At 37.1% G+C, this 27,242-nt stretch overlaps 1 protein-coding gene across 2 annotated transcripts in view; it reads right to left on the reverse strand.

Annotated features, from left to right (window-relative positions):
- The window catches only part of TMEM150C (transmembrane protein 150C), a 107,863-nt gene that overhangs the window by 15,677 nt on the left and 64,944 nt on the right, over positions 1-27,242 (reverse strand). Inside the window, exons 3-4 of one of the 2 annotated variants that reach the window (XM_072405316.1) lie at positions 4,968-4,998; positions 2,158-2,239 (exon numbers count right to left, since the gene is read on the reverse strand). In XM_072405316.1, coding sequence (XP_072261417.1) covers positions 2,158-2,237 — 80 coding nt within the window. In that variant the 5' untranslated portion in view covers positions 2,238-2,239; positions 4,968-4,998. The remainder of the gene's footprint in view (positions 1-2,157; positions 2,240-4,967; positions 4,999-27,242) is intronic. The other variant, XM_072405315.1, reaches the window with a different exon arrangement.

Below are 27,242 nucleotides of genomic sequence, written 5' to 3' on the forward strand. Positions count from 1 at the left end.
TTCTATCTGAGTCAAAGAGACTTGTAACAAGATTTCATACACTTTTAAGGAGCAATGTCTAAACATGAAGGTGCACAATAACAAGAAAATAACGTTAGGAATAAAAAAAAATAAATAAATAAAGCAATGGTTTCCATCCTTGAGTGGTGCCAATGTTGACAAAGGTTTTGCCAGAAAACCATCTTGCAGCTTTAAGGATACCCAGAATAACTCCTATTTGACTTTTTTTTGATAGAAGCAAGATTTCAGAGCACCATATACTGAAGTATCCTTAGCAGCAGAGGTCATAGATTAAACGTTCAAACCTTGGATGGACCACGGATGTTAGCAGAAAATGGCATAGGTCATTGTTATTCTACAATAAATCTAAGTCTACCCAAAACGGCAATATGTTCAGGTTCTCCCCTTAAGGGTGATTTACAGACTGGCTTAGTGTGAATGTTAATCATAGCTGATCTGGAAGCTACAGCAAAGCCAATAAAATGTCAGTTAAACTTCTGATACATTCAGATTCTGAGTGCCTAAACTTCAGGAAAAACAAAATACCAGGTAAAATGATATTTGGGGAGTACTAGCTGTCAAGTGATGCTTTATGGAGACTAACAGGAGAAAATCAAGATTGATTACATTAAATCTTTAGGAGGACGAGGAGGTTGTAGGAGTCAATGTGGCTATATCCTAACAGAAAAATGGCAGTATTAGGAAAAGCTTTTTGAGCGAGTTCCTAAAGATGGCTTCTGTTCAACTAATGCGACTAATGCAAGTAATTTTAAATATATGGTAAACAAAGGTCTAAAATCACATCAACCTGATGGAGAAGTCATAAAAAAGTGCCTGTTGCAATGATCTCCAAAACCAGATCCCCCTTTTAAACTGGAGATGATAAAATAAAATATTTTAAAAACAGAGGATTTCAAAATTGTCCAGCGCTGTAAAAAAAATAACTTAGATGGTGGAGTTGTCTGGCAGGACATTTGTAAATTATATGATTTTCCCCTTCCAAAGAAAATGGAGGATTTGGAGTGCAAGACAACCATGCTGTAAGATTGTAAAACATTTGTTAATGCAGTTATTTTTTGCATGGCAAACACATCTCTACCTTTAAAATTAAATGAACTCAAACAAGCTTAGACGTGAAATTTATTTTCTTGAGAAGGATTGTGATTTGGGGGAAAACGTCACCATTCTTCACTGTGCTTTATTGCAAGGGACTTTGGGCTTGCTTAACAGATTTAAATTTTTTTCCCTAAGACAGATTCCTCATGCAAGGATAGCTAAAGGAATCATTTTAACCATGCTGTTTACCAGATTACCACAGACAGCCAAGCTGTCTCCATTGCACCAGCCTTATCGATAACTGGAGGTCTATGCTAAGACCTCTCTCTCCTGTTTTTATTCATTTATTTTGTTAACATATTTCTGGACTTGAGGAATATGTAGAGAAGTCATTAGGCGTAAAGGGTAAAGTTTTTTAATTGTGTGGCAAATCAAAAGGGTAAATTGGTAAAAAAAAAATAAAAGTTACCACAAAGTAGAAAGTTTTCACCTGCACTGTCAGAAACTTTTTGCAAGAATTCCACATGTCAGTATTTCTCAGTAATGATTTGGCAGGCTGCCCCAATTTGCTGCTGCTAGGTGGTTGCTGCTCACCCTATACTGAATTCAGCAATTGACATATGTTGAAGACTTGTAAACTCAGGAGATACTGATGAAAAGGAGGGACAGTTGGCTGAGGGGAAAGAAGCAGTGGGAGGAATGGTTCAAAAACCCGGCTTGGTCAAAAAGCTGACTTTCTGCTTTAAAGAAGTTAACGTGAGTTTTTAAGCAACCGGTTCATTTTTTGTACAGAAAGCTATGTTCGTATTTGTTGTTTCTTTAGTTAATATAAATGATGTTATTTTCTTAGCGGTCTGTGGTGTGCAGCCCAATTTGTGCTTTGCTCTAACAAATTATATGACAGCTCAGCCAGTACTCCTGCTGCTACAGAGCACCTATTTTTATTTTATTCTCACGCAATAGGAGAGCCAAAAGACTGACCTTGAATACTACTGGGAAATCCCTTTATTGTGTTTAAAATGAATTGATTACTGCATGTTGTAATTATTAGCATTTTATGAATAATAACAATAAAGAGTAATAAAAATTTGTTACACTTACACTATCCATAAGCCGACTGTGGTGAACAGAGACATAACAAGAGGTAAAAACATCCAAAGACTACATTGTTTGGAATCCATATCTGCAATAAAGAAATAGTAAAATTACTGCACTTTAAATAGAAATGTATGCAATGTTTGTTTAAAAGATAAGCTCCATGCAAGACATACAAAACATAATTCTGTTTTCATTAAAAAATAATCAACTTGAGTTTTACCTACAACCAGTGTAAGTACCTAAATATGTCTGAATATTAGTTTCCCAGACTGGACAAACAAGGAGGAGAATATTGGTGAGACCATACTAGTCTCAGAGCTGCACTCTTCCCTTTCACAATCAGACTGGGGCTGGTTCAGGACCAGGCTGTTTTGCTTCCATGCTATGCAGTCTATGGGGAAGTCCAGGACCTGTTCATGCTGTCCAACAGGACCATAAAAGTTGATGATCCATTGTTTTGGCAAATAAAATTTTCACCTGTAGATATATTATTTATGGAGTTCATCTTTAACAATTATAGAGCAGGTCCTGGCAAGAAGTGAAATCAATCAGTGAACTTCTAATGTCCAGCATAGACTGGGACAATTGTGTCTTTAGTTTACCCCAATCTGAGATTTCTCTATACTGACATTTGTCATACATTTAATGTACACAAACTTCTCATAATACACCCTTAGCTATATATGATCAGATATAAAGATGACGTGAGCCAGCTGAAAAAACTCTTCTTATACTTTACATCAACTGCAAAAAGTCTAAAGAGAAACTTGAGATACACATTTTATATGATGGTTTGTATAGATTTAGAAAAATAAGGTACATGCCATTAAAACTAAGTTTTCAAGTAAATACAAACTTAGAAGTGTCTTCAGCCATAATCAAGTGTACTTAAGGACCCCTATTTTGTACAAGATTTGTAAATTCATGTTAACATTGAAAGGTCTGCCCACCCCATGCAACAACTTTATATTAAGATGGCCTCCATACCCATTAGGAAAGTGAAGGAAGAAAGAGGTGACAATCTAAAGCTACGTCCAATGGTTGCTGCCCGATAATCGGCTCAGAGTCGATACCGGGCGAGAATCTGGTATGTGTACAGCGCCTGTCGTCAATCATCCAAACGACCATCCTGGCAGATCCAGGGACGATGGACAATGAACGATCCTAATGCAAGGGAAGGGGGAGAGCACACAGCAGGGTGCTGCTCTGTCTTTCTCCCCCTCTCCTTTTCATGGATCAGAACAGTGCTTTATATACAGCATTCGTTCATGCATCGTGCAGTGCTTAGTCGTTGGAAAAGACCATGAAAGATCCTTTCCAACAAGTATAATTGCACATGTGTATGCAGCCTAACATTCAGCACTACCAGGAATTATTCAGTCTACAGATAAAAATGCTTTGGGTTTCAAAGGACCCTAATCTCGCTCAGTATCAGTTGCTTCTTCTTCAACCAGAGTACAATTAAACACTTGTACTTCAATGTATTAGGAAGCATGCATTTCCCTCTTTTTGGTTCAACAAGAACGACTAAGTGCTCATATAAAAGTTTACTTTCTCATGAAAATGACTTTTTTGTTCCAGTATTCGTTAACTATAGGGAGCAGGAAGGATGAGGTGAGGCAACAAAAGTCATCCTGTTACTTTGTCCTGCAATGTTAACTATCACAAAAGCTATAGGGACATTTACATACATGGTATGAGCACTACTTAAATGTTAACTTCATCTAAATTTTATTTCTGGGGAGCAATACATGTTTATTGGCCAATTTAAAAATGGATATGAAAGGTAAGCAAACAGCAGCCAATAAACCAATAACTAATACCAGCACAAAAAAATTCTAACAAAAAACAAACAAACAAACAAACAAACTATGCTATCTATAATGTATGCACCTGATTTTTAAGCACATGCATAAGGGCTCCCTTGATAAACCATGAATGAAAGGATATAATGCAACTCAAGTCTTTTGATTTTTTTTTTTTAATTACATTGAAAAAAAGGTTTTGTTTTAGTAAAAATGTATTCTAATAAATCCAAATGCATCAAGATAAATTGCGTTTTCCAGGTCCAGGATGTTCTGGGGGTGTTTAATTATTAAAAAGATTTACCGTATTAAAAAAAAAATGTAGAAACTACAACTGAAATACACATTACACCATTTACTCAAAAAAACAGCAGTACAAATGTAACAGATGAGGCATGTCAGGTTGTTTCACAAAAATGCCTTGATTAGTTAACTTCAAGACAGATTTACTGCATTTACTGCATAAGCTCATTGGGGGGATATTATTGTTATTGTAGTCTTTATTCATGTGGAATTTAAAAAAAAACAATCAGGATGAGTTATGCATTCATGGCATTTAAGGACATTTGCAAGAATATATTGCATTATAGTGTCATTTTATTAATAATCTGTTGATTTATAAGGGCAAAAACTTGTTGACATTGGTGGAATGTTTTTAGGATATTAGATATTTTACGTCAATAATGATTAGGACATTGGTGATTGGACCAAATTTATGTAAGTGCGTCGCGTTTAGGTATGCCTGTTTTGGTGTTTGTAGGAAAATCCTCCTTTTTATAATGTACCAGTTGATGGGATCATAGCTCACACAGGGTTGTGGACTCTGCGTATGTTAGAGAGGCGCAGTGCTGCCACATTATTATTGATAAGCAGTACTTATATAGCACCAACATATTACACAGCATTGTACATGAAATAGGAATGGAATAAATCACATGCTCCTCTATGCCCAGGTGTTTCTTTCAGCTACTGGAGTAGTGGGGCAGCAAAGAAAAGAAAAGTACTCACTGCTAGGAATCTGGAAGTCTGTTACTTTGCCCTAAAGAAACAAAGCAAATGAAAGCTGTATTCTATATTTTACAAAGGATACAATAAAAACAAATTTAACTTTTGAAAACAAAGTAGTACAGTAGAATGGGTTGAATTTCCAATTAATGTGGACACCTGAAAAACTGAACAACTACTTCATAGAAAGTGTCCTCATAAGTGTCTATGTCCTCATTATGTCAAAACACAACAGTGGAGTAGGCACCATCCATAACAGTAATTGGAAGCATGTTTGTGTATCTTGCTCTGTTTCCTGTGGGATAAACAGAAGTGTGTCACTGTAGCAATTATTGTACCCCTCCCTTTTCCAATATTTACAGAAACAACTGACAAATATGAAGAATACAGTATATAAACAAAATACTTTAACAAATAATTCCCTAACTAGATGCTTGTGTCTTCACACATATATCAACTTGGCCACACATGGCAAAAGCAACTCTGTCTTGCATGGTAGATTTAGATTAGACAATATTACAAATTTTACATATCAGGAATAGTGCCCTTTAGTCTTCTAAGAGACTAAAAGAGTGTATTTAAAACAGTTGATGAAGGCAATTGTGGATTCCTCAGCAAAATATGCACACTCAGTGTATGCTGTTGCTGAGACCATCTCTAAGGCCCCAGGAAGCACATTATTATAATAATTTTCATAATCAATATTGCCCTTGAAGCCACATGAAAAGGCCCTCTATTTTCTGCATTGAGTTTTTTTGCAATGTTATATGTATCTTATTACAGTACACATGTCTTTTTTGACAATAATTTGCTAACTAGACTTCAATGGGAATCTGTTTCTTTGAATTCCAAACAGGATTTTTTTTTCCTGAGCTAATTCTCTGATCACTGATGGTGAACTATGTTTTTTGCTACAAATCTGCAAAGCCTTCCCTAGTTACAGTTCCTTCTCATAACTAAAATATTGTTGTTTTTCTTCATAAACTCACTGCTTTTCCTCAAAAACGTAAACAGCAACATTTTCTAGCCTTTTAAAAGATTTCCATAGCGAAACTACATATCATATATACTCAAATACAAATTGGTCTGAATATAAACAAAGGTACATATTTTTTTACCATGACTTTAGGATAAACCCAGGGCACAAATTTTATTTTCACAACGTTATTTTTAAAACATTTTTATGAAAGAAAAAATGTAGTAAAAAAAAGGAAAAAATAATATACAGACTAAAACATTTTGTACTTTGAATTGGTTGTAATGGGTCATTTGATCCTGATCTTTTTTCCCCACCAGTAGATGTGGCTGGACAACTGATCTGCCAAACCAAAAACAAATGCAGTTCCAGGACATGCCACTAGGTGTCACCTGAGTATAAACTGGGAATCATTTTCATGATACTTTTGAGTGTTTATGCTTGAGTGTATAAGATTCTCTTTTCTCCCCTATATTATTTGCTTGTCATTCATGTATTTCTTGTTTACTATAAATGAGGGACAAAAATGTGTTTTGTTAAAGATGAATAAATATGACTATATGAAAATTCACACTTTTCTGGTGTGTTTTTGAGTGTGCTAATGCGCATTACCATGCATTGTGGTGTGCACACTTTCTTTGGAGGTGAACTGCCTTATTTTATTGCATTCCTATTTTAAATGAGTGTCTCTGTAGCATGCTAACACACATATTGTCACCATAACGGATTGCAATACTAACCCAGCCTAGGGAAATTAATCTGCTTTATTTGTGTAGATTTGTTAAATCTTAGTCATGTGGAGTCGAAGAAGGCTTTTTATTTTACTTGGCATTCCAGTGAAAGTGGATTTTAAACTAGATAAAAACAACAGATGTGTATTTACTGCAGTTGTATGAGTTCTGAATGATTTCTAATAAAAGTTTAAACTGTATTATTACAGCCTTGTAATCTCATATCAATAAAACAGTAATATTATAATTATAACTGAAATAATTATGCAGATAGGCATGTTATTATGTTTTACAAATTCAATTATGTTTCAAGCTTCTGTAAAAATATAATTGGCCAGGAAACTCTACATTGTGAATCAGAATACTGACGTACTGAGTGTTATTTTTTGACTAGTCTAACAAATCTATAAAAAAAAAAAAAAAAAAAAACTGGTATTAAATACTATTAGATACTATAATAATTGCCCATTCTGGGCTGATACATACCTTGCCAGCACATAACTCCCACTTTCTCCATTACAACTGGCACTCTAATTTCCAGTGTAAGCTATTGTTGGATGCCATTATGTGGCCATGATCAAGCCTAGCAATTAACTTTTAAATCAGTGTTTCTCAACCAAGGTTCTGTGAAACCCTAGGGTTATTCCAGAAGTTGCTAGGGATTCCTCAAGCAATGAGAAGTTTGTGACTTTGAGCTCAGTTTAACAGATAAAAGCTTCCTAATGACCACCACACCAATATACTGTGAGCTGTGGATATAGTAATTATAGTAGGGGTTCCCTGAAGACCTGAAAGTTTTTCACGGGGTTCCCCCATGTTAAAAGGGTTTAGAAACACTATTTTACACCATTTCACTGTCACACTATGACAAAAGCCGAATGCTGTACCATACCTGTGAGAACCAATTTTTGTTGCCAACTTCTACAAAGAAGATAATGGAATGCTGGCAAGGTGTCCGTGGCTCGGTAGGGCCCCTTTGCAAAGGTAAATAAAGCTAAAAACTAATTTTCACCTAGAAATACCAATATATTCGGCTGATCAATATATCTACTAGTCAGAGCATGCTGTGAAACTGTCCATTTCTGGGTGCAAAATGGATAAGGAAACTTTTATTAATAAACTTGCAGAGTGCCACTAATCCCCTACTTTGGAAATGCTACTTGATGGGCTGCCTCTGCCTACATTACTTGTTTTTTTTCGATGACATGTAATTGAACACAGTTAGGCTGACATCAAATCTTTATTATGTACTTGTTCTTCATATACAAGTTATATACCACAAGTTATTTAGTTTTAGTTCTCAACTACTAAAAATAACTATAAAAAGGCAGCTTGACTGTAGCTATAAGTATTAAAACATTACAAATACTGGAAATTTCTAAGAATATGATTGGTATGCATGATCTAATCGTTAGAAATGTTGATTATAATGCTACCCATAGAACAGTGCTGGTTTATTTTTAGAATAGGCTGGCATGTGAACACATTTGGGGATAATTGTTTTCAAATATTATTTGGTCTATTATATTATAAAGCAGTGAATATGACATTTACTGAATGACCAAAAACTAATTCCATTATACTACATACAACAACCTCATTAAATATGCCCAATCTAGCTTCGGTAAGCCTTTCAAAATTGAGGTAATACACATAGGGGCTAATTTATAGAGCAGTGAATCTGACATTCCACTGAAACATTCCCCGGGAGAAAACATGGATCTGGAAGCTTTTCCACCAGGGAATGATATCACACTGAAAAATCAGCCAATGAAATGAAAGGAAGAACTTTTATTGTGTAGCTCATGGTTACATCCTGAAACTTGGCAAAATGGAGTGTTATTATGCTTTCCCTCTTCCTGAGGAAGTGTTGCAAGCTGTTGTACTCCCCCAGATGTTGAGATCCATTATCTCTGAAGCCGAGAGGGGGGAAGGAGGGTTATGGCAAACCTCTGCCCTGAGAAAATGTAGTACCCTGAGATTGTTAGTTGATAATGGGTTCAAGTCTTGTGCCTGACTTGATTCTCAGAGATGAAAAATTTAATGTTTTCAACCTAACTGTCAGTGCTGGATAGCCTGTATTTCTTAATATTGCTTTATGCTTCAGTAAAAGTTATTTTGTATTGCTGCAAAACAGTCTGGATATTCCTTTATTTCACCACGGGCTAAGCGTTGAAGTTCCCTGTACTGCAGAAAGGGATCTGGCAAAGAAGCTTTAAAAAGTACCAGGTGAGAGTTTGGTCAGACTCTGCAATAGCTAGGAGACTGGGCAGATTCTGATGAATGTTAGAGTAATGCACATTGGTGAAGGATCCCAACAGACTCATTTCAGTACAGTCATCCCATCAGCAATTGTTAAGTGGGCCCATTGGGTATTGAGTGGACAGTCCTGTAAAATAATGTCTCCTTCCAAGGCAGCTGTTTTTTGCTGAATGGTGTTGCTTATTAAAGTCATGGTACAGCTAACCATACACTATGCAATATTTTTGAATAACTGAACCAAAACATCAAATCTATTTTTTTATTTCATCCAATGGTGCATTAAATACTAGTATTCAATTTGCAAGGGTCAATTAATATCAGTTATAATATTGGTGAAAAATAACACTTTCATAATTGCATACTATATGCCTAGCATAAGATCTATCCTCAATTCTGGTTCTTATTTACGGTTTTGTCTAGATATGTTAAATGTTTTTTTTAAAGAGGTTTTTGAAATAATGAACTGTATGTATAAACAGCTTCTTCTGTATGGTAAACATTCGCATCTATTTTTGAATGCGAGCTCAGTGTTTTCAAATAGCACTCACGGTCACGCTGAGCACAAATGTTTCAGATGTTCTTTTTCTTATCTTTTATTCACCCTGTGCTGTTCCTATGACAGCTAGAAGCTAGGAAAATAACTTACACAAAAATCGTACAATTGTTGTGCAATGTGGAAAGCTGAAGTTTAGGCAAAATAAACATAAAGGGCTCTCCCTATACTGAAATGGTTGAATGCTTCTTATTGGCACTTTTACTTATCCCGAACTCCTCCAGGAACCAGCACTTCTTTCCTTTGATATTCAGCCCTTTTACTTTGCATATGACAATTATAACCTTGAATGTGAGGGGGATACAAAAAACAATACAAATTCGATCAAGGTTCTACCCCTCTATAATCAACAAAACCATTCATTTTTATTGTTCCCAGTGTCTTTTTGGAAGAAGTGTCACTAGCTTCATTAGCTAAGAATGACAATTAAGGTTTTAGATGTGCAATACATGTGCTTTGGACAGAGAGTTTATTTAACTGATAATGTTTAGAAAAGATCATTTATTTAGAAACATTCCAGAGGCAGAGATTTTAGGCAGTCTTATTATTCCTATTATGTTGACACAACACATGGGGGAAGAACTAGATGTAGGAACCTATGTCATTATTAATACAAAGTATTTATATAGCGCCATCATATTATGCAGCGTTGTACAAAGTCCATAGTCATGTCACTAGCTGTCCCTCAAAGAGCTCACAATCTAATGTCTCTACCATATTCATACGTCTTTAATCCAGTTTAAGGACAATTTTGGGGGTAGCCAAATAAATTAACTGCATGTTTTAGGTATGTGGGAGGAAATCAGAGTACCCAGAGGTAACCCACACAAACACGGGGGGAGAACCTGCAAACTCCATGCAGATAGTGTCCTAGCCGAGATTTGAACCTGGGACCTAGTGTTGCAAAGTCCAGAGCATTTACCTCTGAGCCACCATGCTGCCCTTGGGTTAGAGTATATATAAAGACAGTTTTAGAAAACAGTTTGGTTAAAAAAATTAAGCTGTTAAAGGTCATATCCATGAATAGCCTTTAAAACACTATACTTGACAGCTACAAGAGTACCTGACTTTTATTCAATAAAATCACTCAATGCTTCCACATTGTGCGCATTGTGCTGATCATGAGGGTTGGTATTAGGATGGTGGTGTCCTGTTTTCTTTACACAGGCTCCACAAATGACCACTAAAGCCTGCTTGGATCACAATTATGTCATGCTGGAGTTTTCATGCTACATTCCTTAAATTAAAGGAAAAGAGCTATTTTCAAGACTTGATATATAGCCATCGGTGCAGGACATCTGGCTTTGGAAATTAGCTAATGGAAGATCGCAATGATAAAGCCATAGATGCTTATCCAGTTCTGTTCTAGAAAATACCATGGAGCATATAAATACCTGTATGACTGAAAAGTAATTTTATAGTATATACCTATTTTTTACTTTTATACCTTTATCATATAAACTGTGTCAATAACTGGGTTTAGGCCTGCTATAATGCTACTGACATTCAAGTCAGCACAGTACAATCAATACAAATTAGAGATAATTAGTGATAATTTATGTTATCGTTTTACTAACTGAACACTATATACTCAATACCTACTTTGCATTTTGCACAAAATCACATACCCAGAAAACAGATATTGCCATAAGAACCAATTCTCTTGAATTTTAGTTAAAAAGGAGTTATCAAATCAAAACGATCAACTACAAATAAAAACAGAAGGCCAATTAAACCATAAGAGGAGTGGTAAACTCAACTTTGCATGATTACTGAATGCAGGAAAAATGCAGTTTACTATATGTACATTTCCTGAAAATACAAATCACTACCAGCATATCCCTGTCCCTTCTCCTAGGGGAAGAGAAGCTAACATAACAAAAAGGCAAAAACCAGCGTTTTTGGAGTACCTAGTACTAGCCCACATTATTCATACAAATTACTCATTTAGTTGAAAAACATATGCAAAATTAGTGTTGTACCATATTTCACTGATGCCTTGGTCTAGGCAAGTGCTCGCCACAGGCATTGATGCCACCTACCAACACAAAATAGTGTTCAACTGGAAACAATCAGATATAGCAAAGAGCAAGTCTATCAGAATAGAAGCAAACAGTACCCTTTAGGGACTGTGGGTAGTAAAAGAGACCAATTTACCTACTTTACTAGGTAAAGGAACTAGTATAAAAAAACCAAGGGATCAGGTAACTAATTCAGCCATCACTAATCAAATACTGGATGGCAAATGCCCATCCTAAATGCCTTAATTGCTTCTAAGTTGACTGAACAATCTTGACCATTGCTTTGTGTGTCTTCTACTAAACCTTTTCCTAAACTTTGTACCTTAGCAATATTTATATATTCTGAACAAGCATTTAAAGTACTTTAGAAAAAGCCCTCACTCAGCTTTGTAGCCCTCCCATATTAACAAACATCAGATGTTTCCAAGCTGTTAGAAACTGGCTGAGACCTGAATTTTAAGTCTATAGGAATGAAATACTTAACAGTACAAGCAACTAGAGAGATTGTTTAAAGAAAACATATTCTAATATCCATAGTCTGTGCACCGGTAAATGTTAGGCATTTAAAAACACCCGTTAGAAACCAGTTGCACATTTAAGAATAGTAATAATAATGATAATGTAACAACTTTGTAATAAAACATTCACTATTGTCTTAAATCAGCAAGGGATATATAAGATATGTTGGGGGCAAATCCAAGGCTTTCACAGGCACAATTACCGGCATTACCAGCCCTCTCCACCTCCTCCTGCCTCCCAGACCTCCAAAACACATAGCGGGGGATTAAATCAATGACCTCCCGCAACAAGAAGAGGCCAGCCAAGCAGACAGTTAAAGCTGCCCTGATGAGAGCTGCAGGCAAGATGGCGCCAACAGCTCTCCCTCAGAACATGCGGCCGCTGCTTCAGATGATGTGAGTGAGCCTGACATGTTCATGAACAGCTCTCTCTCACAAGATGGACCCTCCCCCAAATGTAATGTTACAGTAGTTCTACCAGGTTGCTTTGTTTCCCCTTGCAGTAGTCACTGTACACTCCACCTCTCTCTAGATGTCCCCCCCCCGCTCTTATTATTCAAGGGGAAGACACCTGGAGTACTATTGGGGTTAATCTGGCTTTTCCTGATTCACCCCCGTATGTTCTTTTCGTGAAGTCATGCAAATGTTTTGAGTATGATTCTGTTTATTGTTTGTTTTATACTTAATTCTTATCTAGGGCCCCTAGAGCCCCCTTCTTCTCTTTTTTCTGCCTCTCCTCCTTGGAATCCCCAACACTGTCAGAGGTGCTGGTACCCCACTTAATGCAATTATTTAATGACATCCTCAAAGGGGGAGAGATAGGTGCTAGCGCATTGGAGGCTGCCATAAGTATGTTGCCCAAGCCAGATACTGATCCAACCTCGTGGTCCAATTATAAACATACACGTCAAGCTCCTGGCATCTGTCCTGGCGGCATGGCTCAACCAGGGAATAGACAGAGTGATAGATCAAGACTAAACTGGCTTTATCTCCAAGCGGCAAGCGGGAGACAATATACGCTGCGCACTCTATCTAGCACACTACGCCTGCTCAAAGGGGGTCCCTGCATTTTTCTCCAGCTTAGACATCAAAAAAGCCTTCGATTCGATACAGTCGTCATACCTTTGGGTGCTAAATGTACTTCTATTGTATTGCATTGGGTTTGTACCTTCTTTTTATTATTCTTTAAATAAAAAATTTATAGACATAAAAAGGTAGAGAATAAAGAAAAAAAGGCTCATATGATCTATCCCAAAGTGCATCCAATGTCGCATTTGTTACTTTTAAAAAGTATAAGGCTACATTGGCATCTTCAGGAAATGTTTCTAAATATTTTCCAATTATATATATAGTCCATAAAGACATATATATATTTTAATTTTTCCCTAGGACAAAACTGAACATTAATTCCATTTTATAAACTTTTTTATAACTAACTATATAAAATGTAAATGTATGTTTGTAAAAACATTGCAATGTGTTCATTAAATTTGGTACTTATGGCAAATATATTTATTAATTTGTAAATCCAATATTCTTTTTAAATGTACACTGTGCAGTTAGAAAGAATGAAGTAACTGCACTGTGAGGAATTAGGCATCTATACAACCCAAAAAAATGGTTCTCAAAGAAAATGAAGAGGTTGTTACTAATAAGTTCCATTGATAGCTACACTTAAATACAAAATTACATAGCTATCCAAATGCTAGTTGCTGATCCGTTATGGTATTCTAAATCTTTTTCTTTTCATTTTTGATTAATTCACCAGGAACAAGTTTGCAGGAAATTTTGTGGCTCTGAAAAGAGTTTGGGTTAACATGATAATGAGACAAATAGCATTTTAAAAAGGTGTTCAAAATGGCAGCAGTCATACTTTTTATTGACAAATTACCTTGAATAACCAGTTCATATTAGAAAGAGTGATGAGAAAACCAGGTATGAAACTTACACAGCTCCTTATGTTGTTGAGAAGAAATTATTTGCTGGAGAACGTGTTTCTCATATGAGATAAACAAAACAAAGAAATACATTGATCTCCATGTATAAACACCAGATATGCATTTTTACGGGGTAAAAAAGTAACTAGTGACACTAGTGGGGACACATTGCACAAACACTGAGTGCTGTGTCTGAGCTAGCTAAATAGCCAAGGATGATTAAGAAGCTATTTCCTGATTGGCCTGCAGGATGGGCGAAACTGATAAAACTTGGGAGAGCGGACACGTTTAATGTTTTTACTATTGTCTCTAATGCTCACTGATGTTGTGTAATTTTCTATTATGCTCTGTTAGAAGATATGTCATGAATGCCTGAGCGATATGAAAAGTTTGATGTAGACTTTTTTTTAACTGTTTCTCTCCTGGCATTGTTTATGCCTGTTTACTTACTTTATATCATTCCCTTTCCGTTCTGTTAAATTAAAGAGGTTGATTGGTAGGTTTTTTCATACAGTTAATATATTATTCCAGAATACCATTCACACAAGCTAAATTTGGTACAGAAGACTTGTACTCTACCAATCCTCTGTATGCGCAATTTTATTGTTTGTGGTTTTTAACACCATTACATTTTATTTTGCAGGGTTTTCCTTTGTCAGTGCTTAAGAGAGAAATAGTTTTGAAAAATTATTGTGGAAAATAAGTAAGGACTGACATACTCTTGGCAGCTCACATCTCCATGGATTTAGATGCGCCGTAAACAAGGTATGGAAGAAGAGATTTGATAACACAAGTCTATGAAAAAATGGAAAATGAATCTACTTGAATGAGTTTTCACTTACTAAAAATGAGCCTGTTGTTAATGGAAAGTAAATTCAAAGCCTGGTGAACAGTTATGATCATCTTTTCATAAGACGATAAATATTGCAACAGCAGTGAGATACAGAATACACTACAGTAAACAATACATCAGTTTTCAGGTTTATAATTTAGTTACACTACACAAAATTTGTGTAAGTGCTGTTGGGATGCCACATGAACCCCTCTTATTACACAGGGTTAATAAACAGTTTTGTAGAGGCAAAACATTAAGCAGGGGGGTCAGTTGAGTAGACAGCTAAAGGCATACATAATAAGAAGAGTATACAGATACTGGAGGATTCATAGTACTCAATTCTAAACCAATTCTTTTACAAGCTGCCTTCATTCCTTTGTTGTAGAAAATAATTTTGTGTTGCCAAGGTTTATAAAACACAAAAAAGTATTAGAATAATGTGGACTCCGAAGAATTTTATTCGTTCATACAGATAACTGTGAAATGGGTGGTTACTGCTTCTCAGCACTATGTAATCAGCTACTTACAACTTTGTCCATACCGGTTGACAGGCATTTACCTGCAGCAGGGGTTTGTTCAGTCATGTCTGAAGTGACAACCAACTGCAAGATACTGCAAACACTGTCTAAGCATGATGGATCTACCAAGGTGGTTGACAGATGCATGACAGTCGCCCTTTTAAACCTTTCTCTATTAATACAATTATTCATTTCAGTGATATAGCAAGAGGGAAGAGGCCAACTGGTAGTTGGTAGGCTGCCTACTGCCTAGTAGCTTCTGCTCTATTTATGTTAAATCACTTTCTGCACATCATTAGATAAAGTAATTAAAAATGACTGAAAAAAGGAGTTTGCCATTTTTTTTATATAAGTAACACTCTTAAGTCAATGTAACATTTTTAACTACCCATATATTTACATACAATTGCACAAATACAAGAATAGTGGGCAGAGCAGACAACTGGAGTTTAGGGATGAGCGAGAAGGCCTCTGACAGTCTCGCAAAATTTTCCTTGAACTTCTGGTGGGTTCGCAAAATTTCGGCGAATCGATTTTGCAAATTTCTTTAAAGTACAATTTAAGTGAATAGAGTACTGACAGGCAGCAGCAGCAGGAGGAGGTGGTGGGCCCTGAGACGGAGCGTGGACAGCATTGGTAACTGGCATCTAGAGCTGGGTGTAGTGCATTGTCAATGCCACCCCAAAGTGTGCAATTCAAATATATGAAATTTGTGATTAAAGGGCCAGACCAAGATGTTTTTTGCACCAGAACTGTTGCTGTGGTCTGTGGAAGCGTTAGGAAGGTAGACGATATTGCTAGTTTGCATCATGAAGTAGATGACATGAATGCCAACCCTCAATCTTACAATACTTAGCTGAAAAATTAGGCAAAGGCAATGGTACCTATCAGTGTGGCAGTACTGGGGGTTTTCATCTGCAGTTTTTTGGCCTCCCGGAAGCAGCAGAAATGTAAATCGCTAGCTGGCACAATGGGAGGCATGACACTGGCGATGAATGCCACCCTTGGATGTTGCGATAACTAGCGAAAAATTCAACCCAGGCAGGCTCAGCTGATAGGGTTTTTGGTGATAAGCAGCCACAGACTCTGCACAGGAGCAGTGTGGGTTTACAGAGGCATCTTGGTTGGCCAGTGAGTCCTTGAGTCAGTCAATCCCTGACATCTGCAGTGGGGATATGATAAGTTGTTAGTTACCATCTTTCGTTCATTTTCAAAAAGGTGAGGCAATTGACATTTTCCGGCGACAGTCATGGCCGATTGGCTGTTACCACTCTGCCAGTGGCACTGAAGGTTCTTTCAGACAGAACACTGGATGCCGGACACGAAAGAAGCTTGATGGCATACTGTGCCAACTGCAGGCAGATTTCAAGCCTGTTGACCCAAAAATGAATGGCGTCACTACTGTCAGCACAGGCATCCACCATAACTGCTGTCGTCAACACCACCACCAGCCAGAAAAGAGCCAACGTAATCATGCACCATACCATGTGCTTCATCCGTTCTTGATGGTTATGCCCCTGCACTTCTTGTTTGAGGTGGCCGCATCAAGTTTTGCCAGGCATCCATAAAATTCCCCCCTGCCTTTTGGATGTGTGTGGCCTGCTGCCACTACTGCTGATGCTGCTGCTGCCGCCGCCACAGGGGGTTAAGGTGGAGGCGGTGTCCGCCTGAGCTCCCTGTGTGGAATGTGGTGCGTGAAACTCCTCACACAGTCGGTCGCATAGTATTCTGCTCAGGCGGGTCACCTTTTCTTTCTCTTCCTCCAGGTTGGGTAGAAACTGTGACATTTTGTCTTTGTAGCTGTGACCAGCCAGTAATCATCCCGGTTTTTGATGCTGCAAATGCAGAGGTCCCTCCGTAGGCATCCCAACATGTGGACACACATATAAAAGAGGGGTTCTCTGGGCTCATCCTCCTCCTGTCCCTCAGTAGGCGCCAAAACATCTTCCTCCTCATCACCCACATCCTCCTCTTCAAGCTGCAGCAGTTCTGTTGTTTCATAGCCCGCACAATGCCTGGGGCGTGACAGCACAAATGCGGTTTGGATGGGTCCTGTCCAGCAGCCCCAACATGATCTCCCTCATCATCATAATCATCTTCCTCCTCCTCCTCCTCCTCTTGAAACACCTGATGCTGGCAAGTGTCCCTTCTTGCTCTTCCTGATGCTGGCTGTGCGCTTTGGAGTGTAATGTCACCCTCATCCTCCACCCCCATTTCTTCCCCTCCTCTCCCATTGCCACTTTCCATCAGCCCAGACAGGGTATTATGAAACAGAAAGATGATGGGTATGACATTGTTCATCTTTTACTTATTGGGGGAAAAATGCACCTGTACCAAATGGTCTTGGGTAAATAGCAAGAGGTATCAAACAATGAAATACCAGTATTTTTTGGAGAGTAATACAGAAATTTTTTCGGCTTTTTTGATAGATAACAAGTGCTATCAGAATGAAATATCTGTATTTTTTGGAGAGTAGGACAGAAATGTTTCTGCCTTTTTTTCTAGATAGCAAGAGGTAGCATCAAAAACTGCAAAATCTGTATATTTCCAGATATACAGAAGGCTCCTAACCTGTACCTGTCACAATGTACTCTCCCTGCTTCTTTTCTTCACACAGAACACAAGATGGAGTGACTAACCCCTCTCACTATCCCTATATATAAGCCTATGCTCAGATCTCTCCTGATTGGGCTGCTGGGCCTTGCTGTGCATTCTGGGAGCAAATGATGGCTCCCAGCCGTGCCATTTCTGCCGGAAATAGTCAGTGTTCCCGTCCCCTGCATTTTCCCTCGTTTGTTCATCAAGAACACGACCTCATGGCGAATCACAAGCCTGTTCTCGCCTAAATGTTCGGTAAGCGAGAAAGGCCCGATTTGCCACGGGATCAAACTTGCAAATCTCGCTCGGTCATCCCTACTGGAGTTAACCACTGACAGATAAGACTAAAATAAGCAAATAGGGCTGTGCAGATCTCCCATTTAAATATGTTGCAGGCAGGCACATTTCATCACGTGTGCCATTTATCACAGTGGGTGTACAAGGCATCTAACCAGTCATGATTTTGCTTGTACTAGCCTTGCTTTAACTGATAAAATGCAAATGACACAATCATATCCACCATGGTCATATTTCTGCACAGCCAACATTGGCCATGGCATAGACGATCAAGGCCGTCAGTGAGACACAAGTAACTACACATAATGTTGTCATCAATACCAGTCTACCATAATCCAAGGCATGGTGAGCATGCAGGGTGGCAAAGAACACCTCAGATTTGTAGTAATAAAAGGAGATAACATGTACTACATTAGTGAAAAGCTGAATGCAGATTCTTGACGATGACCAGCATAGTAAACTATATTATTTTTATAGGTAATCTTGAGTTATCTAGCAACCCCTCTGTAATAACCACCTACAGAGGAGATGCTGCTATTTTATACTGTTGTAGTAAATGACCCCATTAGTATCATCACCACACAGTCCACTAGTTATTGAAATAATTTTTCTATTGTACTGGCAAATATGAGCCACAAATGACAAAAGCATTCTTTTAAGCATGTGAATTTAATTTGTGAACTTTTTATTTATGAAAAACCACAGATATACAATCGGCTGTCAAGCAACAAGCTTTTGTTCTATTGCATTTTATTTAGAATCATCTTCAGCCAACAAAACATGCCAAAAAAGTATTATAAACTGCAGTCTACAAACATCACAGGCTTTCTGGGATTTATTAAACAAGCAGCAGAAGAAATGATTATAGAAATAAAACAATAGATACTGTTATTGTTAAGAGCTGTAAAAATTCCAAACTTTAATTAAAAAGCAATGCTAAAATATTATAGGAAGTGGAAGGTAATAAAATCACAATGGGTTATTACACTTTCCATGTTTTGAAAATTCAAAGCAGATTTATGCTAGCAATCCAGGGTCTCATAACATTTAAATACTTGACATATTTTTATGATTCATACCAGTACAGACCTTCTTCAGATGAGCGGGAATCTCAGCACACCTAACACAGGTTTCCTTTGAGAAGAAGGCAGACATAAATGGATGCAAAATGTACTAGAGAGATTGCACTCAACGTCACTAACCTGAGCACATGGTGAGCTCAGCTCTATTAATCCATAAGTACATATCTCAACAGAACTAAATGTTTATTGTACTCTATGTTTTACATTTCATAGTAGTAGCAAAGAACTACTTTATTCTATTGAAACTGCAGAGATATGTAAATGTTACACGTTTTGTCCCAACCACTTTATAAAAGTAAGTTAACTGGAAGGACTGTTACCAGTAATTATAAAAGGAGTACAGCAAGTCTTCCACAGGCACAAAGAAATCCTTTATAAAAAAAAGAGTACTGCTATAGTTTGTTTTATGGCTTATACATATTTATTCACATTAACTATTAGCAGCATCACAAAAGAACAACCTCAACCAATGTTTCACATGTATGGACTTGGTGCATTCAAAAACTTCTGCTTGTGGTTTATCCGATTTCACTAGTTTTACTTTTTCACTAGCCTGGTTACATCCCTGACCAGTCACAAGGCACATTCTTTTTTTCCCTTTTAGTTTCCCCAAATAATATTTTTGTCCCACCAATTGTACAGGATTTCTATGACTTCTAGATATTGCGGATTGGTTCTCGTCTACAAGCCAGTTGACTATTGTTACTTTGTTGTTAGGGTTCAGTTTTAATCTCTGCTTCTTTCTTGCTCACGTCCTGACATCTTTTCCATGCATTGGTTTCTCCTATGTTCTTCAGGCATTTGGTAATTCCCATGTCTTAAATCTCCCACAGATTGTTTGACTTCCATTTGACGACCTATTTTGTTTGTACACCACAAGGTCTTTTATCCACCGATCACACACCTTCTTTTCAAAGCACTTTGCTGCAGTTTCTGGCATGATTGTCTTGCTTCGACAATGTTCTTCAAATAAACCTTCTGCCATCTTCCTGCTTACTGTATCTGTAAAAATAGTTTCCTAACACGGCAATGGAAGACCTGATCTCTTATGTGTATGGTTTATACGAAGCATCCTGGAGAACTTTGTACCCATGGTTTGTACAAAGAACTATTAATATTGTTAAAGCACATCTTAGTACCTGAAGGGGAATTATGAAGGTATCAGCTAACCTGAGGCTTAAAAAAAATGCAGCCACCCACTCATCGTCTTTCTCTATCCACCTGGTCCATTTTACCTATCTACTTCTTCTACTCCACCAACCCCATTCATTCCCTTTGGAGATCCTGTCTGCCTTTCCTCTACTTTAATAATAGCCATATATGAGATGCCTTTTCCCTCACTGGTTCACCACAATAATAATATCTACTATGCTCCAATACTTTCCACTGATATACGAAACATGCTGTCACGTTTACCACATCATCCCATCTGGGACCCCCACGTTACAATCTACACCAGTGTTACATGAGCCTGGCACATTTGTTTTAGACATGTGTAACTAATAACTATTATCACACATTGTACAAATCAGTACTAAATAATTATGAAAATTACAAGCACTCCAGTTGCACGTCACATCAACCTAAGGAAAGAAGAGGCATTACTGTGGAACAATTTTGAAAGTAATCACTGTATATAATGCTCTGCTGGGTTGATGTTTGTACCTAGAAATATTAACAATGTCAGAGATCTAAACAGTTAACAGAAAGCTTTTTATTAGCTAGTTATATCGTTTCTCAAATTATGACCCAAGCCTGGGAAGAAAATGGCTTTACAAGTCTCACAAAACTGTCTATAACATTTGTGCTAGTTTAACAGTAATGGTAATTGTTGTTTATTGAGCTATAACAGTATTTGGGCTTATGGCTGGAAAATAAAAGCCAACATTTTGGAAACTGGTTTTAGCACACATATACGGTATTTTTTCTTTTTCTTTCTCTAATGCTTGTTTTAATTATGTAGAATTTAAATGGTAGTGGGGGGGGGGGGGGTTTCAAATTGCTAATTTATTTAAGCTGTTTTTCTACTAATTTCCACACGTGTTCCAGTGTGTGATTCCTGGAAGATCCCTAAAACATATTACAAGGTAAATAGCTAAAAAAAATTGTTTATGTACCCTAAACTAATTCAATCATGTTAAAGTGGACCAAAATGAAAAACTGTAGGCAGTCAGTTGTTTTCTGTAGAAGACACAGGCCTTCTGCAATTAAACTTACTTGCCTGTTTAGCGTTTTATTTTGGAAAGTACCCTAATTTGTGCATGTGCAGCTCAGTGCATAATGCCAGGTATCCTGGCATTTTCTGGGCTGCCAGGAACAAATTACCTTAATGAGTTAAGTAATTCCTACCTGGCCAATTATTATGGCCAAAGAGCTGGAACCCAGAAGAAGACTGGTTAAAAATGACTGCACTTGTGAAGGAAAAATGTTTTTTTTTTACTGCAGAAGGGTCATTGTTTGTCCTTTCTGTGAGAATAGAGCTGCCTGTAATTTTTTAGTAATAAACATTAGTTGAAAGAGACCTGATTTAAAGAATGATAACTTGATATTTCAGAGGGAACATCCTGAAATGCTTCTTGTGCTATATTTATACCCCTATACCATAGCCTGAAAAACGTATCCTTAGTCCTGATTTTCTTCTGCATATAGCAGTGCTCCTCCTAGGGTGTGAGTGTGCCTTACCACCTCATGGGAACTGTGACATGAGGAAGCAAATAAATGTGAAATATCATTTACAACAACAAGTCAGGGTAAATGAGTAAGTTTCTATGAGCATTGGTTAAAAAAGGAAACAATTTAATGTACAAACATTTTACATTCATCTACTGTGTTATTAAATATTTATACCCCTTTTAAATGTAATTTGAGTTCTGTAACCACTATTTGATTGGTCTCACATCATGTTATTCTGCAATCAGCACTATTGGCCTGCTGATTAATGCTATTATTATATATAAACACTAGATGGGCAATGATAATCAAAATACACCTAAGCATCCGGAGTTATTTGGGACAGCTGCAGATGTATCAGTGTAAGCAAGGTCAGAATTTCCATCCTTTAGGTCAGGGTCGGCAAACTCTGGCCTTTAGGCCAGATACGGCTTAGCGTTCCCCGGCTGATACGGCCTAATGCTGGCCGGCAACCCATGGCTCCAGAGTCGCGGGTTGCCGGCTGGATCTGCCAGGGGCGTTAGGAACTACTCAAGCCGCCTCCATGCTGTTGCTCCCTTATTTACCGTGGCCGGAGTCGATACATCCGCAGCTGCGGTAAATAGGGAAGGCTCCCTGGAGGGAAATCCCTCTCCTCCGCAATGCATACAGAGGAGAGGAATTTCATTTCAGGGGCGTTCCCTAGTGTTGGGCATAGCCATTAGGGCAGGACACAGAGTCTGGCCTAGTATGCTCCCGCCAACCCCTGAAATACCCTTTTGGCAATGAAAGTTTGCCGACCCCTGCTTTAGATCCTGCTTAGAGTTACATTTCTGGAAGCTCACCAAAGGTTTGGATACATATAGATCAGTATCACAACAAAAGTGAGTAAATGCTCATATGCATTTATTGAAAAATAGAATCATAAAATAAAAAATGAAAGGGCTGCACATAAAAAGGAATAAGGGAACTGAAATAAAACTAATACACAAAATGATATTACATAAAATAAATCTTGCATCAGCATACTGATAATTATATATACAAATCAAAATGAACAATGTTGTCAAAACAATAAATTCCCACATACCCATCTAGTCATTGTCGAGTCTTGTATAACCATTTTCAACACCAGAATCCTGCATTTGTGTAAGTAAATCAAATTTTTAAGGATACAATCTGGTATATCAAAAATTTAGGATGCCAGTCCACTATATAGAGTTCATTGGAATATTATCGTTGTTTAAATATGGGTACAGAAATACACTTCATTCTTTTACTTGCTATTAGAAAATTTACTATAAATCTGCTGAGTTTACAAGGGAATAAGCAGAACAAAATGTATAGGTATCACAGTAATTGACAACAACTAACACCCTGCAATGTAATAGTATGTCAGATTCTAACTTATGGTATAAATGTTTGTATAGTAGGTAGAATGTATTCATGCGTTTAGTGCTTCCATTCAAACATAACTGGTTTCTCCAGCAAAATTCAAAGACAATTAGGTCAATGCCAGAAGTGGCATTTCACCCCATGAAAGTCGCATGACCAGTTTTTCTTTAGTATCCATACTGAATTATACTCTGTGCTCCTATTCCTGCAGTCTGTCATCCTGATCTATATAAATGGAGGAAAAGTGGTGTGTGTAGTGCAGTGTACTAGAAAGCAATAGCACTATTTGCTATCTTTTATAAATAAACCCCTTCATAATTGAAATCTATATTGGATCTAAATTTTAATGTCTTTGTTATGGTCAGGACTAAAAAAATAAAACTATAGTATAATTTTAAGTCACATAAATATAAAAATTATCCAGCCAACAGGCTGTAGTCCTTTTTGATTGCACTCACCATGAAAACATCTATTGATTACACAGAGAACAATATATAAAGGTGAAATATATACATATACTGGAAGAATCCGAACAATTACATATCTCATATTGTGATATTTGTGCAAAAATGTATCAAGAGGCAGCAGTCTGAAATAAAGCTATTTCTGCTTTAGCTAACTCATAGTGCTCTGGGAAGCCCAGGTCATGTATTGTATATTTATTTTTAGAGCAAAGATTATAAATATATAGCAAAAAATATGACAATACACTAGTTTTTCAAATCTGTTTCAGCTTTACTTTGTGAATTTTGTACAATTCATTACCCTAAAAGCCAAAACAAAGTAATGACTATGCATGGACAAGACCAGACATGGATATAAAGGTCTTGCAATCACTAACACAGATATAATAACTAATAACAGCAGTGCCATAGACAGTCAGGAAAAACTTGTACTTTTGGCCTGATGTTGTGTAAATGAAATTAATTTCTCCTCCAAAAAAACCCAAATTTTCTCAAGTCATTAAGGATTGAATTCTAATACTGTGTTCAATTAAGGCTGGGACAGTGTATTCTCACAGCACAAAAATGGTAGCACAAATAAGCTAGTGAGTCTGTGGGGTCTATTCCATGTCTAGCACCTTTGATCTACTTTAATGCCTGTCATCTGTATATTTATGGAAAAAAATATTTGACAATTTTACAATGCAAAATGATTCTTGCTGGCAACAAAAATCTGGGTCAGGGAGGAATTTCCCCTTGCATTATTAGTGTGGTCTAAAACTTACTTGTAATCCTTTCAAGCTTGATCAGCAAACTTTTTTTTCCAGAGTTGAGTAATATTTCTGTTTACTCACTCTCTGGGGAGCTTGAAAAAGATGTTTTTAGTTGGGAACAGAAAGGATATAAAGGATATGAAGCATCAGGAGGCTGCTCCTTGGCTCTATTGAAGACAATAGATCCTTGTAAAAATAAGAGTTGTTCCTTGACATTCATCCTGACACCAGTATCGTGGGACTAGGTTTAGGAAATGAATCATCACGTCTTCTCAATCTGCTGCTTTATGGTGGGTTATTCCATACTCATAATCAAGGAAACAATCTTCACTGGATGTTAACTTAACAATACATCTTAAATAAAGGGAACACAAGAGGCAAAAGATAAAATACATTATTTTTCATTAAACTTTGATGTTCCTAATTATTTTGCAGTTCCACAGAGGGATACCAGTTAACTTTTGGCTCAAGGTGAGAAATTACTTTTTTCATATTTAGTTGCCTGGCAGGACACGGATTCTAGAAACGCAAGCATACAGGAATGGGAATCTCAAACAATAGCCATAATGATTTTAGGAAACGTATGCTATGGGAATAAAGTAAACAAATCCAGCAAATTAAGTTGGATTTTGACAGTCTTGGTAATAAAGTTTTACAGCAGAGTTTTCTCTGCCTTTTTAACCCTTGCAATAACTTTCAGGTCTTCAGGGAACCCCTGCTATAATGACTATATCAACAGATGACAGTACATTAGAGTGGTAGTTGAGTAGAGTAGTAGAAGAATGTCACCCTTACAGATAGCCAAAAGATCATTGATGTCAGTTAAACTGACCAGAGAGACTGGCTCAAGGAACCACTAGCAACCTCTAGAGGAACCCTAGTTGAGAAACGTCCCACAGGGTCTGTTAGGCCATAAAAGAATATGCATATTTGGTTTGTTACACTATTGCGGAGACTTTCCGTACAAATATTTATTTAAAAGTGCAAAATATGGGCTGATCCTGCCAATGTGCCTATATTCCTTGTAGTGCAACTATGCTACCTGCAGCCTTTTCACCTGCTTAGCAAAGTTGAATGTTTTTTTGCATCTATACCAATATTTATAGTATTATAGCAAAGCCATGACTATGAGTGATGGGCTCTCCTCTACTGCTCTAGACAATTTTTATTGAGAAAGTGGCTCCTGCATAGAACCTTGCTGTTGAGGACTGCATAGCATTACACAAGCATCCTGTGCTTGCTTTTAAACAGCAATATCACAAACACTAGTAACACACTGTGGCTTTTGACATCACTCACAACTCTTTAGCAAAACTAGGGACTAGAATAATATTTCATCAGTTTATTTGGTGGCAAGTCTTTTTAAATTTGTCTACTGTTATGTACTAAAAATGTCATCTGGTGGGATATAGAACCTATACAGACACTTTAAAGACCCAGCTAAGCAAAGCTCATTTTTAGTTAAATAGATGAATATATTGGTTTGCAATCAAAGCACAACTAGATCTTACTGACCTTTACAGCCCAAGATGGCACCATCATCTTAGCCTGTATTTAATTCTGCAGTGTCATGGTGGTGTATGTTTGATCAGCTATTTAAGAGCTTGAAAGTAGGGTTAAGGACTAATAGACCTATACTGGAAAAACTAATGGCATGCAGATTTGTAACGGTTTTAGGAACAGCTTTAAAAATGGGGTAATTCTTCTTAACATGCTACTTGACTACTCATTGAAAACATGCAAAAATGTAGGAAGCAATTATATTACTATGGCTATCCATACTTACACTTGCCTGCTCATCACAGAAAGAAAATGTAGAATTATAATGATAATAGAATAACTAAAGAAGAATTCCAGCCTAACAGCTAAACACACTGTTTAAATACACATATGTTTTCTGGATTTTCTGCTAACAGTTTTCTCATTTGGCCAACTATTCTTGCAACATCTATATACTTTGCTACTTAATAAGTCTGCAATGCTACTTCATCATTTCCATTACTGCTTTCTGGGTCAATTACCTGCTCACCAGACAGTAATGATGATGCTGGTTCACTAATCAGTAAGGAGTCTGCAAGTAATATATAAAGCAGAACTGCTGAACTAGAAGAATAATTGCTTAATCAGGAATGACGTGTGTCACCTGTCTGGTTTTGCAGTGTGGAAAATGTGTGTTAATCACAAGACTGGCTGTCTGTGATGGTTGATGCCTAGTAATAGCCACATTTAGCTGAACATTTACCTGTTATACTAAAGACAATTTATACGTAGCTTCCTCAGTTTTAATTAGTGTCCAAAACACATGGTAGCCATTTTTAGCAAACAGATTCACCTTAATCCAATCTCCATTTACCATGTCAGTGCCAATGTAGTTTTTGCATAATCAAGATCTGCCATTACAAATTCCATGGTGAATAAATTTAACAGGCAACACAGAATAAAAACAATCTTTTAACTTTCCTTTATTCTTTTAAAAGTTATAAGTATAAGTGTAGGTTTAAATTTATAGGTATATAGGTTGAAATAAAACACAATTAGGTTCAATCAATAGAAAAAATAATGAAATAAAAACACCTTACTTAGCATGTAAGCAAGTTAAGGGTTGCTGGTCAGATGTTCGTACAGATATATATATCTATGTACACAGCAAACACTGAAGGGAGGTTTGTATGCTAGACAAAAAACAATCA

The sequence above is a fragment of the Pyxicephalus adspersus genome, chromosome 3 (genome assembly GCF_032062135.1).
Source record: "Pyxicephalus adspersus chromosome 3, UCB_Pads_2.0, whole genome shotgun sequence".
NCBI classification, from domain to species: domain Eukaryota; kingdom Metazoa; phylum Chordata; class Amphibia; order Anura; family Pyxicephalidae; genus Pyxicephalus; species Pyxicephalus adspersus.